The 15,922-nt window shown below is 36.5% G+C and overlaps 1 protein-coding gene across 2 annotated transcripts in view; it reads left to right on the top strand.

The window, feature by feature from the left end:
- The window catches only part of nol4la (nucleolar protein 4-like a), a 51,323-nt gene that overhangs the window by 27,114 nt on the left and 8,287 nt on the right, over window positions 1–15,922 (top strand). For both annotated transcript variants that reach the window (XM_082189292.1, XM_082189293.1), the window contains exons 3-7: window positions 3,645–3,756; window positions 5,479–5,588; window positions 11,082–11,235; window positions 15,170–15,471; window positions 15,595–15,780. In XM_082189292.1, coding sequence (XP_082045418.1) covers window positions 3,645–3,756; window positions 5,479–5,588; window positions 11,082–11,235; window positions 15,170–15,471; window positions 15,595–15,780 — 864 coding nt within the window. The remainder of the gene's footprint in view (window positions 1–3,644; window positions 3,757–5,478; window positions 5,589–11,081; window positions 11,236–15,169; window positions 15,472–15,594; window positions 15,781–15,922) is intronic.

Genomic DNA, 15,922 nt, shown 5'->3' with positions numbered 1-15,922 from the left:
AATCTGATGAGAAGCTGAAGTGCAGAGTGATGTCATCAAAATCATTGATCCATATTGGAGGAAGTGAGAGACTGTAAGTTTGCTTACATCTTCTAAATGCAAATTTTGTCTTTGTTTTGGAGCACACTTATAGAAAACAGGAAGACAAACATTCAAACTAAAAGACAAACATTTTTATTTTGATATCATAGGGACTTTAAAGTCCCCGTGAACCGGAAGTTGCAAACGACTTTTCTCCAGTGTTGTGATGTATTTCCAAGTGAAACAGAATATTGAACAGAGGGCAGGGTTTTACTTTAGTGCTCCTCCTCTCCATCTCTGCTCATAGCAGACTATCGGTTTGAGGGGAGTGGTTAAGCGTTTTCAACTCAAGCCGTCAAACTGACATCATCAGAAAAGGAACGCCATTCCAGAACGGAAGTTACTTTTCAGATTTTGATTAAAGATTACCACGGCAAACAATTTTTTTTCTGTGTATTAACTTGCACAGATTACTTGTTCACCACAAGACTAGTAATATGCGCTAACAAAGTAAATAGGGTCAATTTTGATTTCTTGTCGACTTTAAGAGTGTCAGACAGAGTTTCTGTATGATATTTAGTGGAGAAAAAAAGGTGTGAGTGTGTGTGAGTGTGTGTCTGTGTATGGGCTTGTGACTCACCTCTACTTTATCTGAGACACTGGTGAATGAAGTAGGAGGAATACACATGAATGAGTTAGTGACTGAATATGAGCCAAATACTGTCTGTGATAGGGATTTAATATATACCTTTACTCTTACGCAGCATAATTTCTCTATGTAGTGTGTAATTATAAGCAGACTATTATGTTTCTTAGCACAAACACTCAGCATGCTATTGAGTTATTATGTTGCTTATTATTTGATAATATGGGAGGGAGAATGACACACAGTACGACATAATGCAGCATCTGATCCAATTAAAGCAGAACACAGGAACTAAACTTAAGGCCTGTTCACACAAAGGACGATAACTATAAAGATAAAGATATAGTTCCAAAAATTCGTTCTCAATATTAAAGTAGTCCACAGCACAGCTAAAAGGATTAGGAACAGAGAATATCGTTGTAAACACTTTTTTTCAAATGATTTTGTTCAGCTGATGAATGATAAAAACATTGACAGCCAATCAGAATCCATCCTGCTGTAAAGAGCTCGAGCATTTAAAGAGGCAGACAAGCACGCGCTTAGAATAAACATAATGATATCATCTGCTAGTGTGGACACTAATATAGTTATCTTTATAGTTATCGTTCTTGGTGTGAACTGACCTTTAACATATATTCTTATAGAGGTAGATAGGGGATGTGTAAGTGTGCACCTAGTATGCTTGATTATGCTCTCTTGTGCTGTGATTCCTTGGTGTGTGAAAGCAGGTGTTGGGTTCCAGCCCCCACTGAGCTTTGTGCTAATCACCTAATTAAAGTAATTAACTGCCTGATAGCCATGTTTTTGACATTTGGCACACATTGAACCACTCTTAAACTGCTGGACTATCAGACGAGCAAAGATCAGAACACTCTAAGGTCTCACCGATTGGCTATTACCTTCAGAAATCAGCTGTGATTGGCTTGATTTACTCTGGTTGAACTGACTTTCATTGGCTGTATAATTAGCTGCTACTGACTCTGATTGGTGGTGTCCAGAAGCCTACATTTTTACATCCGTGGCCCTGTCTCAAATGCCGCCTGAGCCTTTCAGTTCCTGATCACAGTCCATACTTTTGGCATAATGACACAGACGGTGATATGTGCACAGGTCTGCTATGAAGTCCACACCAGTTACAGAGTGACAGAAATAGTTATTGCATATGAATATATTATATTATTTATTTGTATTGTATATCAATATTACAATACCATCTAATCTAATACAATCGTTTTGGGATGATTCATATAATAATCAATTTATTATTGAAAAATAATATATTATATTAATTATCAATTATTTAGATTGTATATCATAATAAAATAATCTAAAATACAACAATAATAATAATAATAATAATAATTATTATTTATTATTATTATTATTATTGGAGTGGTGACTAATGATAATAATGTTTTTCCAGTAATAAAAAATTATATTAATAAATAGTAGAAGTATTAATAATAATAATAATAATTATTATTATTATTATTATTGGAAAATAATATGCTATGCTGGTAATTAATAATTATTTGATTGTATTTTACAACCTAATCTAAAATTAAAATTCTAATAATTCTATATTGTTATTTATTATATTTATTATAATAATTTGGGAGGGGAGAATAATAATAATAACTGCATATATAATCGTAATACCAATTTTTATCATTACTCTTTATAATATTATTTAATACGATGTAGGTATGTGGGCTCACTTTTTCACATTTGCACATATGTATATAAATCAACTTCAGTCATAACTACTGTGAGTCTGTGACTAAAAGATTATTATTATGCTGCGTCCCAATTCGCGTACTTATACTATGCCCTTAAAGTATGTACTATTTTTGTGTGTGTGTGTGTGGGGGGGGGGGGGGTACATACTTTTGAGTGTGTAGCAGTAGAGTGGGCAAGCTTTGGGACATACTATTATTCCAGATCATCCTTCTCATCCTGTCCCACTACCCTTTCAAATACTGCTACTATCTGCATACCGCCCTCTAGTGGTGGCCTGATGGGACTGCAATGATGCTGTATTGAGATTGAGGCCACTGAAGGGGGCACCCACACCACTCCCTGATATTCTATGCATTCTTTCTTTTTTGTCTTTTATTATAAAATGAAATGAATGTTTTTGTGCATTAACAATGTTCTCTGTCACACTGGACCTCAGCTTATTCCTTTGAAGATGACTGGTTCATTATTTCGAACACAAAGGCTAAGGGAGCACCCCCTATACTAAAGATGCAAAAAGCTGTTTGCATGTGTGTGTGCGGGGGTGGCAGGGGCTGCACAATGTCCTTGGGGCAACGTTCACCTCCTCTTCTCAGCCAGTGCCCTGGAGAGCCCTGCTGTCAGGTCTCATAGCACAAGCAGCCCACAGAGACCAGCCCTGCCAGTCTGGGAGGAGGGGGCAGTCTGGGAGCATGGCATTCTGGGAGGTGCGGTTTTCCCTGGTTGGCCTTTTCCCTCTGTGCCACCTAAGGGGGGGAGGGTGGAGGGCCTGCCATTGCTACTGCTCGATCACCCTCTCTGTGTGAAGGTCGCGCACAGAAAGCCTCCAGGAGACGAAAGCAAGAGCAAAAGAGAGAGGAGGGAGAGGGCGCAGGGATGAGAGAGACCAGAAAAGATTAGAAAATTTAGAGAAGGGGAAAGAAGAAAAGGGAGGCATTGCTAAGTAGACATTGTTAAAAAGGAGTTTATATAGCAAATACCTTTTTTGTTGCAGTTATGTTGTCATTAGGATAAAAATGAATAGCTCTGTTCCACAACCTACTGTGGTTCCTTGCTCCCTACACCCTACTTCTGAACCCAACTAAGTGAACAGCCTTCATGTTGCATGCAGACCCTTTATCCTCAGTGGGTTTTGGTATACAGTAAACTTTTTTTGTTGATACGCTCCCTTGTTTCTACTTCTTTGTTTAATCTCTAAAATATTTGCTGACTCCTTTCCATTCTCTCCTTTGGTTGTCAGATTGCAGAGACCTACGCATTTCTTCCACGTGAGGCGGTGACTCGTTTCTTGATGAGTTGTGGAGAATGCCAGAAAAGGATGCACATCAACCCCAGCACGGCAGAGTTCAAAGGTCAGGCACCATTCTTGCACTTTCATGTCTAGATTTGCCAGGTTTAATGATTTTGCACCGTATACATATTTATGAATATGTGCCGCTGAGTAAATTGGAAGTTTTTGTTCATTTTATCATTAATTAAAGTTTTGGGAGTGCATCACCCTTTAGCGGTAATTAGGAAAGATTAGGATTCCAAAATGTTCATTAAAGTCACACTGTTTTTGATGAGCCACAGAGGCAAGACTAAAATTCTGCGCTTTTACGGGCCCCTTGTAATTAATGCATGGATAATCCGACCCACGCGCTTCCCACAGTAAACAAATTAGATTACTGATTAACAAAAAAGAATGAAAAATAACGCTAAAGGAAATATGCACGCAATCCTTCAAGACATGACATAGCAGACACTCATGTGATGACCTTCAAATATGCTTTCTCTCTGGATATTTGCATCATTATTTAATTCAGAGACAGTAGAGCTGTTTCAATCACAACTTCATTAATGTCATAAAGTGTCAGCAATAAATACCTTTCCCAGCACACGAATCAGAAAGTGTCATTTTCCCACAGCTCTGAGATATTGTACTCTATGTGCTGTATCTATCTGCATAGACGTGATGTTGGTCTGCCATTAGTCACAGACTGATGTGACTAATTCACGCTGCCACAGATAAGCTTGATTTCTATAGAGCTAAAATAGTTTCAAATTTTCCGATAAAATGATTCACCAATGTGTAAGCTAATTTACATTTGCAAAACATTTTTTTTAAATATATTTGCAAAGTACAATGCTCAAACTCATAACCTAATTCATATTCACAAAAAAACAATTTTCAAATGCACAACCAAATTTGTGCATTTGTGGAGAACGAATGTTAAACAAACTTTGAATAGTGAATTAGCTGACCAGCTTCTGCCTGCAGGGGTTCTGAAGGGAAGAGTCATCCCTGCTCTCCAAAGCAGGTTTTAGAATAAAAATTGCTATTGAACTTTTCACACTATATTGCAACTGGGAACTCTGTATAGAGTCAGAAGATCTGTGTCCAAACAAAAGCCTGTCTGTGTTTATTGTGTTTGATTTTAACAAAGACCTGAGGGGGTTTCAGCAGGCTCCGTTGGAGCGCTGTCTCAAGAGCGCCTTCTAGGGGACTGAACTGAGTCATGCACACTATTGAGAAGGATTGAGTGAAACAATATTGACTTACAAATTAATAATTACAAGTATATATACATACACACTACCGTTCAAGTTTGAGGTCAGCAAGATTTAAAAAAAGAACGAAAAAAAGAAACTGATACTTCTATTCAGCTAGGATGCATTAAATAGATAAAAATGTCACTAAAAAGATTCATAATATTACAATAGATTTCTACTTCAAATAAATGCTGTTATTCTGTAAAGAACCGTGAAAAAATGTATCACAGTTTCAACAGCAAATCTGTTTTCAACTATTGATAATAATAAGAAATATTTCTTGAGGACTTGAGCAAGATTGAGTAATGGCTGCTGAAAATTCAGCTTTACAATCACGAGAATAAATTACATTTAATTGTAGTAATTTTCACAGTATTGCTGTTTTAAATAAATGTTGCCTTGGTGAGCATAAGCGACTGATATTAAAAATATAAAAAAATCTATAAAAAAATGCATGTATATTAATTCTGACATTTAAAAAAATAAAAAAATGTGAAAGTAAAAATTGAAATGCCATTTCTTTTGTTGTTTTTCACCCACAGAGAATGACCGGCCCACTTCTCTGGTCCCAGACCTCATCGACTACAACATGCCTCTCACTGCCACCTATCTAAAACAGATGAAACTACAGTGCATGAACACCAATGAGCAGGTAGGTAGAGAGCGAGAGATACAAGAGCACTGAAGAGAGAAAAAAAGCTTTGTTTTACAATACATCAAAGTTGTCAGTTTAAAAAAATAAAATAAATATATAGCCTATTTATTAAGTTTAAAATAATTTAGTATTGACGTTACTGGTTTGTGTGTTTGCTGACTGCTCCTGAGTTTTAGAGTCAATATATGGTATCATGATGCTAAATATTCCTTTGTATCAGGACAAAGAATTTAATGTAAAAGTCACTCAGCTCTAAGAAACTGTGACAAGTCCTTATGGTGCAATGTGTGGTTGTCAAGGTTAACTCTTATAGACATGGTTGCCTCAGCAACAGTATATGTGGATCCCTGGAATAGCAAGAGTTGGATGTGTCTGTGGGTCACTGTGCTATATAAATGGGGTGATGATAAACACACAACCCCCATCTTGTGAAAGACAGTTCCTTATAGCACTGAACTAAAACAGTACATGAATGTAATTGTATAGCTGAAACTAAAGAGCACATATAATTTAGAGAATATTCTCACTGTAGAATATGTTCATAAAAGAAAGCTCAAGATGCATTTACAGCTCACTTAATGGCCTTGTAGTTTTCTAAGATTGCATGCAAAGCGTGAAACATCCAGAGGAAAGTCTAAAGGCCGTTGTGTACCTGTGACATGCTGCATTGCCCTTGCCCCAGCTTAGGTTAGAAACATCCAACGAGCTGGAGAAACTGGAAACCTTTATAGCAGATCTGAATCGTTATTTATTTCTTAGGTTAATAATTTTTTATTTTATTTTATTTTATTTTATTTTATTTTATTTTATTTTATTTTATTTTATTTTATTTTATTTTATTTTATTTTATTTTATTTTGTTTTGTTTTCTTCTCTTTTTTTATTGAATATTTTAATGTAATATATTGCTGTTTAAATAGCCAGTTTTTATCAATTTCTTGATGAAACAAGTCACGATCCATTTCTGGATAACTGCAGTAAACACTAATAGGAATATAGGTAGATATATACTAGTACACTTTAAAAAATAATTTCATGATTTGTCATTACAACATTTTTTCTTATGTCAAATCAACTTAACAATAATTGATGTGGTTCAGATAACATAATATTTTTACTTTCTGTTGATTAAGCCAATCTCTTTCATTATATTTAAAAAAAAAATGATAATTTTCAATGAACTTACAATTTGAAGGCAACCAGGTTACTTACTTTTTTAAGTTAAACCAACAATCATTTTTAAGTGGAGGTATCCTTCAGGCCTACGGGCAGGGGGCGCTGTTGTACCACTCTTTATAAAGTGAAAATAAGTTGCATGGAGAATCTTTCTGGGCAATAGGCTATGTGACTTTAGAAAACTACCCTTTTATAAAAACTAAAATTGTTAGACCTATTATGAGAATAGAATTGTTGTATTTGTTTAAGCTATATGTTCTTCATGTTCAAAATAAGTCAAGTCAAGTCAAGTCAAGTTTATTTGTATAGCGCTTTTCACAATACAGATTGTATCAAAGCAGCTTCACAGTATTAAATTAAAATAAAATAAGACACAATAAGATCTAAAATGTAAAATAAGTATACGTAAAAATGAGACACAAAAACTTAAAGTACTATTATTCGTCTGCATGTCAGGTGGCAACCAATCAGATTGCTTAGGTTGAATATTGTTTGGAGTTGTCTGTTTTATTGCCCTTTTGCTTAATGTAATTCACCTAACTATAGGATGTGTTCTGGGATCAACATTCCTATCAACCAATCAGAATTTGGGGCTAAATATAGGATTAGGGCTAGGGTATGGGTTCAAACAACGTTCTTATCAACAAATAATTTTTCTCAGATTGTAAGGGTAGGTTATGTTTAGAGTGGTCTTACCTTCAGACAGAGGCCGTCTGTTCAGTGATTTCAGATGCATATTGCACTTTCTCCATCTGGCACGCTCAATTTTAATTGGCTGGATTTACGCAACTTCTGGAGTGGGGGCACACAGGATTTTTTTGTTTTGTTTTGTTAGTCCGCCAGGAAACAAATGTACCAGGCTGATACAATGAGCGCCGTTGAGGTTAAAATAATCACTGGATTAGTCAATGCTTGCAAGGTTAGTGCCATCAAATCTTTAAAATATACTCAGAGGTTTACAAGTAAACTAGATATCCCCAAGGAGAAGAATCGTTTATTATTATTTGTGACATTACCATTCAATAGTTTGGGGTCTATAGGATGTTTTTGAAAGAAGTCTCTTATGGTATACAGTAAAAATTTTTAATATTGTGATATATTATTACAATTTAAAATAACTGTTTTTTCATTTATTTTTTATATGTTTTACAAAGTAGTTTATTCCTGTGATGGCAAAGCTGAATTTTCAGCATCATTAGTGCAGTGTCACATGTTGTTTCATGTAATCATTCTAATATGCTGATTTGGTGCTCAAGAAACATTTGTCATTCTTATCAATAATAAAAACAGTTAAAACCTAGATAAATAAAAAGTTTGAAAGAACAGCATTTATTTGAAATATAATTTGTAAAATACTTTACCGTTACTTTTAATCAATAGAATGCATTTAAATTTTTTTAACAAATCTTTTTTTTTTGGCCTCAAGCGTTTGAAGAGGTTTTTTTTTTATTTTATTTTTTTACATACAGATATTCAGATTTACACACAATTTCTGTTTGTTTAATATTAATTTATGGCCTACTTGACTAAATCATATCTTTTTACATAGTTTATTTTCTTCTTCATCCTCTCATCTCCCTCTTTATTGTTTTACATGCACCTTTAATTCCTGTGTCTACATTGATCTTTTCTTGCTCCTGTCTTTTTCTTCTCTCTTTCTCATTGCTTGTGTTACTGATGCTCCACTTGGTACCTAATGGAGTCAGCACCGCACACATCAGTCCTCTAAACAAACCTCAGAGGGAACTCAATTTTTCACAAGGCTTAACTCTATGAATCACATGGACAAATGTTTACAGCATGTGTGTGTCTCTGTGTGTGTGTTACCACATGCATACATATTGGTTCACAGCTGTACAGGAGTTTGAAATCACTTTTACAAATAAACACCTGTCATGGTTTCAGTCTGTACTTTAGATAATAAATGTTGGGATCATGATGATGACCGGCATAACACCATGTGACCAATTTTTTCAGGCTTCAGGCTTTCTGTCACAATACTGTACGTTTCAGAACAACAGGGGTCTCAAGCTCAAACTAATCCAGTGCTTGATAAATCTGTTGTTACACCAGTTAGTTTGTGACCATTAGCTGATCTGTGGGGTCCCAGGATGTTTGTCCCAGAATTCCTTCCTGTTAGCAATGCAGTGCTGAAAAGGGAAGTGAACCTGTGCGATTGAGAGGCACATTGAGAGGCAATTCACTGTGAGTTTTTCCTTCTCTCTCACACACACACATCTTTATCTACACACCTGCATTTCTCACCTTCTCTTGAGCACCACTGATGATTACATTCTTTCAGCCTGCTCTACTCTTCAGAGTACCATGGTAACAATAAACAGAATCAGGGACACAGTGTAGTGTAGAGGCCGGATTTGTTTGTGTGTGTGTGTGTGTGTGTGTGTGTGTGTGTGTGTGTGTGTGTGTGTGTGTGTGTGTTGTTGTTGTTGTTGTAAGAGAAAGACTCTTGGTAATGTGATGCTAAATAAATTGTGCTTATTAGTAAGTAGAATTTACTTTTAATTTTCTGGGCAAGTTAAAGTGATTTAATTAATAAAATTGGAATGAGTGGCCTGTTGAGAATGGAGTACTTTGATGGCCAGGGGCTTGAGGGTGAGATGAATTAAATTCTGCGTTCAGGTGTATGTTAATGCAGATGGGGGATGGCTGGCTTGTGAAATGAGGGGTTTGTTTGTGAAAATGAGGAAGTGTCACACATGAGTGGGGGTGGTTGCTAGTCTTTAACTCAGCAGCTACAAGATTAGCAATGGCATTGTGAAGGTTTGTTCTGAGCAGATGGGTGGCACAGGGTGTATTATGGGTTTTCCTGGAACATTTGGGGAGGGGTTTTGAGGGGAGGCTATGAAGAAAGCGTTGATGCTAACTTCAGAAGCTCTACAACCTGCTGTAAGTCACAGTGAACTTTCTCACAGCTTCATCGTCATGACAACAGAGGTGGAGAGGTGCGTTCACGCCCATAGCGTAGGTGAAGACAAGGGTCACGACGTGATTCGCTATGCCTTCAGCCTGCTAAACATGGACCAGCACTTATTCTGGCACACATACACTATGCCAGCGTGCGTAGATAATGCAAATCATATTTAAAAACACGTTTAGGCTGAATAAACGTTAAGTCGTTTGGTCTTTGATGATAATTTAACATTTTAATTAGAACACACTGATGGCAAAAATATGCTAAAAGAGATATCAGCAATGCAATAACAATATTTTTTAAAGAAAAAACATTAGAAAAAAAATTAAGCTGTAAGATGCTGAACACTGGTAAAATTATGTTGGAATACAAAGTTTGGTCTGTTACAGTATGACACATTTTTGTCATTTTGCATATTATTGTTAACAAAAAAATTATTTTTGTAAAAAATCTGGACAATGGACCGTTATGCAAAATAACTACTAAATTTTAAAAGACTTTGAAATTGAGTGTTATTTTGGTATTTTAGTTATTAATATTTTGAATTGGCTTTTATTTTTATATTTTCAGTTTTCATTTCAAGTTTTTGTATTTATTATGTTTTTTTTAAATTATTGTATTTTGTATCTTTTAGTAGTTTAAAAAAAATTCTATATAGCTTTACTGTAATTAATATTTATTTCAGTTTTATTTTTTTCATCTAACATTTTAATTTTTTATTTTATTTTAGCTTTATTTAAAATACCAAACTTTAGTTGACAATAACAGCACTGGAAATGTAACACTGCTGCGAAAGCATACACACTTTATGTGGATTTTTCACAGCTCCAAACTCCAAAAAACAAAAATATGTGCATGCAATGAACTGTGTTTACTAAATGTTGTTCTGCAAATTCCCACCCAGAACATGATTCCTGAAGAAAACAATACATATCTCGTGTTCTTCTCATCCTGTGTGTGCATCTTTTGGGTTTTGGCTCCAACAGGGTTAAAAATAGCTCCCCTCGTATTCACTCATTATTTAAGAGTCTCCTCCTTCTGTCCCTCTCCATCCCACATTCCAAAATGTGGAGTTTCCTCAATAAAGGATACACTGGGAAGATAATGGACTGAAGAAAGAGTTTGTAAAGTGAGATGTTGCGTGACAATCTTACATATAGCAGCATGGTTGAACCAAACAGGAAATTTAGGAAATTTAGAATGCACATTTTGACACAGGTATGAGGACTTTGTCTGTGTCGAGATGCTGTGGAGGAGATATGGGAGAATCTAGTGATGTCTAGGCGATAGTGGGATGGGTGCGCTTCATTTTGTGCACAGAATATCCTGAGCTCTCTGACTTCCTCCTCCTCCCCCCTCTTTTTCTCTCTCACACACATACAGGATGAGAGTTCGGTAAGCAGTGAGGATTTGGACATGGCTGAGCCCGCGTGGGTCTCTACTGAGCGTGCTCCAGCCGCAGAGCCTAGCAGCCCCACCACCCCGTACACAGAGAGGATGCCTACACCCCCACAGCCCAGCATTAAAGAGGAAGAAGGTACGGTGTCTCTTACTCACTCACACTGTGTTTATGTAGCTGTGCATTTCATTGAAATAACAGCCACCTTTTACCAATTTTTGTCAGCGTTTATCAGAGAAGACTCTGTGTTGGTTAGAGTCTGATAAGTGTCTTATAAAGCTGATGTTGAAGAGGTGCCTGAAGGCCCATTATAGCCCTTTTCCCAGCACTCCAGCCTCTCTTGCTCTCTTCCATCACTCTCTGGACAGATCCCAGTTTAATGGATGTCTGGGGTATGCAGAGCCATGCAGAGACAGACTTATTTTTTTCATTTTGGTTTGTATGTGAAAATCTTCGGTGTCAAGTTCTGTAATGTGTGTCAGTCTCAATTTTCTGGGAATCTGCGATAGATAGATGGATAGATAGATAGATGGATAGATAGATAGATAGATAGATAGACAGACAGACAGACAGATAGACAGATAGATAGATAGATAGATAGATAGATAGATAGATAGATAGATAGATAGATAGATAGATTAGTTACAGAAAAGAGTATATTAAATGACAAATTTAATACTCTATGACAAATTTATGAATGTTTTCTATGCTAAATCTGAATATTATCTATATAATGTTATTTCATCTTTATCATCAGTGTAACCAATATATATCCTATCTGTAACACAGAATGTGTACAATAATCTTTGGCAAAGGCTCCCATATTTGTGGATGAGGGTAAACAACTGCAAGACTCCAAGGTTGTTGACCCTGCCCCCTTTTTGAATTGAACACACTTCCTTCTTTTCACCAGCACTCGCTCCCTCTGTCTTGTCTCTCATTCAGCTGAGTGCAGGGGGCTGGGGTGGCGTATGAATGGGGCAGGAGAGAAGAGGATGAGGGCAGGGGGAGGGGGATGTGGAGATGATTTTTAAAATGGCTGCTGGGACAGTCGAGGGTCTTACTGGGTGGTAGATAGGGAGGAAGCAGCTTGGGTTGCTTCTTTGTGGGCTAATCCTGTGTAATCTTGCTCCGAGGGGGCTGCAGGGAACAGCTCGGCCACACACATAGACGTGTGTCCACTTACTCCATCATAAGGAGAGAGAAAGTGACTAAAGGGCTGTGCACATGCTCAGTGCACCTTACCCTTGACGGACAGCTGTAGAGGCCCCTCTGGGAATTATCCTAAAGAGGGATGATAGTATTTTAGGAATGGCAGTCAGAGCTGTGATCATGCATGTTAGTATGTCTGACTTATTGCTGTCTCAGATTAAAAGTAAATATGCTGTTTGCATCTGCACTTTTAAAAAATGTTAAAACAAACAAAATATTTACAATTTAAAAAATGTTTTACAAAAATGTAACAAATTAATTGAAATTATTATATGATGTAATATGACTGAATCAACCTGATTACTTTAGGTTACAGCAACCAAAGTTATTTTTTTCAGGTGGGAATCGTTTCTTAAAGGCGCTGTAAAATCAAAATTTTAGTTTTGTGGCTTTTTGTCCATATGAATTAGCTTCTTAAGTCATCTATACTACAGTTCAAAAGTTTTTTTTTGAAAGCATTTACTATATTTTTGATCAAATAAGCATTTATTTGAGCCTTGAAGAGACTTGTTTAAAAAAAATTAATTATAATATTTTACTGACCCCAATCTTTTGAACAAAAGTGTATTTGTGTACTCACAAATGTATAGCTTTCTCTTCCTGAAATAGTGACAACAAATATTGCAGAATGCAATCTGGACATACTACACTCGCCATGTTGTCATTGTCATGTGACCTACAGCATCAGTTGTGCCATTCACATTCCTCTCCCATGGCCTCATGGGATTGTAAAGTGTCCATTGGATATGTACTGCAGAATCATCATCTGGGTACTTTTTGCCTTCTGTTTTTTGACGTTCAGACACACACACATATATATAGTATATAGGAAAGAATGCATATTTGGATGCAGCCTGTGATTCATGTCTGTGATGTCACTAAAGCCTATTGGCTTTGTTTTAAAAAAAGGAGGGGGTGAGGATGGGTGGGTCTCCTGGTCTCTCCCCAACTTCCGGTTTTAATAGGAAATGTCAGCAGAAAAAAAACTGTGCACATCAAACAATGTCATGGTGTCTTTAAAGGTAACAACTACATATTTTCTTTATTTAGTGAGAATTTTACTCTTGAAAACAATGTTTAGGTGGAGAAAGCACATCCAGACTGTCTGGGACTGGTTTATTCATTTTATATAGCTTTCATTCCCTGCCGTTATCATATGTGTTCTCCAAAAGATGGCTGTACTGCCAGTACTGCCCTTGTTGTATGGCTACCAGTACTGCCCTTGTTTACTCAAATCTGCTTTGTAATTTGGTGTGGTTGTTATGGGATGTGTTTACGATCCACTGCTTGTGTTTTGTGAAATAATGAGTCTTTTTCCCATCCTGTACTCTATATAAATGTACCCATGCACTAATGGATCCCTCCCTAGACTCATGGCAGACTATTGTGCTGTTTAGAGAGACACAGGGCAAGAGGATGATGATTTAACCCGCACTCTACCATTACACCCAGCCTTCGGAGAGGAGCCGTCCTTTTCTGTGTTTATGTCATTAGTTCCTGACATGCTATATTTTTCATTTAGGCCAATATCATTGTCCACACAGTGTCTGTCTATGCCTGATTGGATATCCTAATATATCCTAAAATAACCTAAATGTACTTTGTGGGAATATCTGAGTTAAGGTTCAAATCAAATATATTATTTAATATGACTTAATCAAAATGGTGACATTACACGAGTGCAAGTCATTTAAAAGGCTATATAGAAATAAATCCTTAAACTAACAATTGTATGTTTCTTCTGCTATCAGTTTACTTACAAAAAAAATTGCATTAAATATTAAAACCTTTCAGAAGAGTTTTCAGAGAATGTATGTTGAATTAAAAAATTAAAATGTTTATGTAAATGTTATAGTAATTTTCTTTGTTTTAAGCATAGAACTAACGCAATTTGGTGATGTTTATGCTTAAAATATTTAGAAAGATAAGATTTATTTTTCTTATTTTTTGCTTCTTAAGAAAAGTTCCCTTGTTTTAGGAATGTTTACACTACTGTTCAAAAGTTTGGGGTCAGTAAAATCGTACTTCTATTTAGAAAAGATTCATTAAATTGATCAAAAGTGTCAGTAAAGACTTTTATAATGTTACAAAATATTTCTTTTTCAAATAAATGCTGCTTTCTATTCTGAATTTTTTTTATTTTTTTTATCACAGTTTCCACCAAAATATGCTGTTTTCAACATTGATAATAAAAAATATATTTTTGAGCACCAAATCAGCATATTAGAATGTTTTCTGAAGGATCGTATGACACTGAAGACTGGAGTAATGATGCTGAAAATTCAGGGGGAAAAATGCATTTTAAAATATATAAAAAAAAGAAAGCAGTTATTTTACATTTTAATAATATTACTGGTTACTGTTTTTTGGTCTTACCCACCTAAACTTTTGAATGATAGTGTACATATTTTTACTGGAAACAAGACTATAAAAATGTGTTTTGCAGCGTACATTACAAGCAGAATGATGTCTGGCCATCTCACTTTATTATTTATTTATTTTTCAGCATGTCTTACATCTCTTTCTTATTCTGTTCTCTGGGTGGACAAGAAGGGGTTTCTTTTTCTCTCCCCCCCCCCCTTTTTCCAAATACTTCCTCCCATCCAATAAGACACTCTGTTAGAACCCCACATCCATCTCCTTCCCCTCATCCTGTTGTCTCTCTCTTCACCTCTGCCTCCTTCCACTGGTTTGACAGTTGACCCCAATGTTGCTTTCCTGTTCACACAAAAACCTTCACACAACACACTCCCCTTCCCCCGTTAGACGTACACTGACACGCACACGCATCTAGACCCCGCATCCACTTGTGTGTGACTTTATGAACACGCATTCAAACATCTAATTCTGTCTCTCTCAGATGATTCTTCTTCAGAGAATAGCAGCACAGTTAACGGTCTCCCTGCACTGACTCCGCCTGGTGGTGCTGCCATGGCGACAGGAGGAGTTCCTGCATCTGAGGGGGTGGTTCCATACGGTGAGGTGAACGGTAATGGTGCCGCAGCGCCGCTGGACTTCAGCACTACTTCATCGTCCTCTTCCTCACAGGAGGGACAGCAGCCTGTCAACCTGAGTGACAGACTGTTACCCGGAGTAACGCTTGGATCCTACTCATCTGACCCTAACAGAAAATTCCCTGTCAAAACTGAGTACAATAACAAGGTATGAGACTACATTTTTCCACATAATTAAAAAAATGTGTATTTATAAACAAGTAAAGTACTAATAAGCATAATGGTGTTCAGATGGAGGTTTTGACTTTTGTACATACTGTATGTTCTACAGTCGCCTCAGTACAGCTCAGGAAGCTATGACTCTGTGAAGATGGAACTGAGCACGTGCGGGGACGACATGACCCCGGGTCGCTCTCAGGTCATTGACGATGATGATGACGATCACGATGACCATGACGACAGTGACAAGATAAATGACGCTGAGGGTCTGGACCCCGAACGACTTAAAGCTTTTAACGTGAGACTTACTCCCTTTACCGCTTTCTCTCTCATATTATGGTTTAAATTAGATTTCGTTTTTTTTATTCATCTTTTCAAGCTTTATGACCTACATTCCTTAGGTTTGGAGGGAAAGTCCAAAAGTCTGAGACCACATTTGA

Source organism: Leuciscus leuciscus (genome assembly GCF_965113295.1).
Source record: "Leuciscus leuciscus genome assembly, chromosome: 13".
In the NCBI taxonomy this organism is placed as follows: Eukaryota; Metazoa; Chordata; class Actinopteri; order Cypriniformes; family Leuciscidae; genus Leuciscus; species Leuciscus leuciscus.
This window is presented reverse-complemented; position numbering and strand designations above follow the sequence as displayed.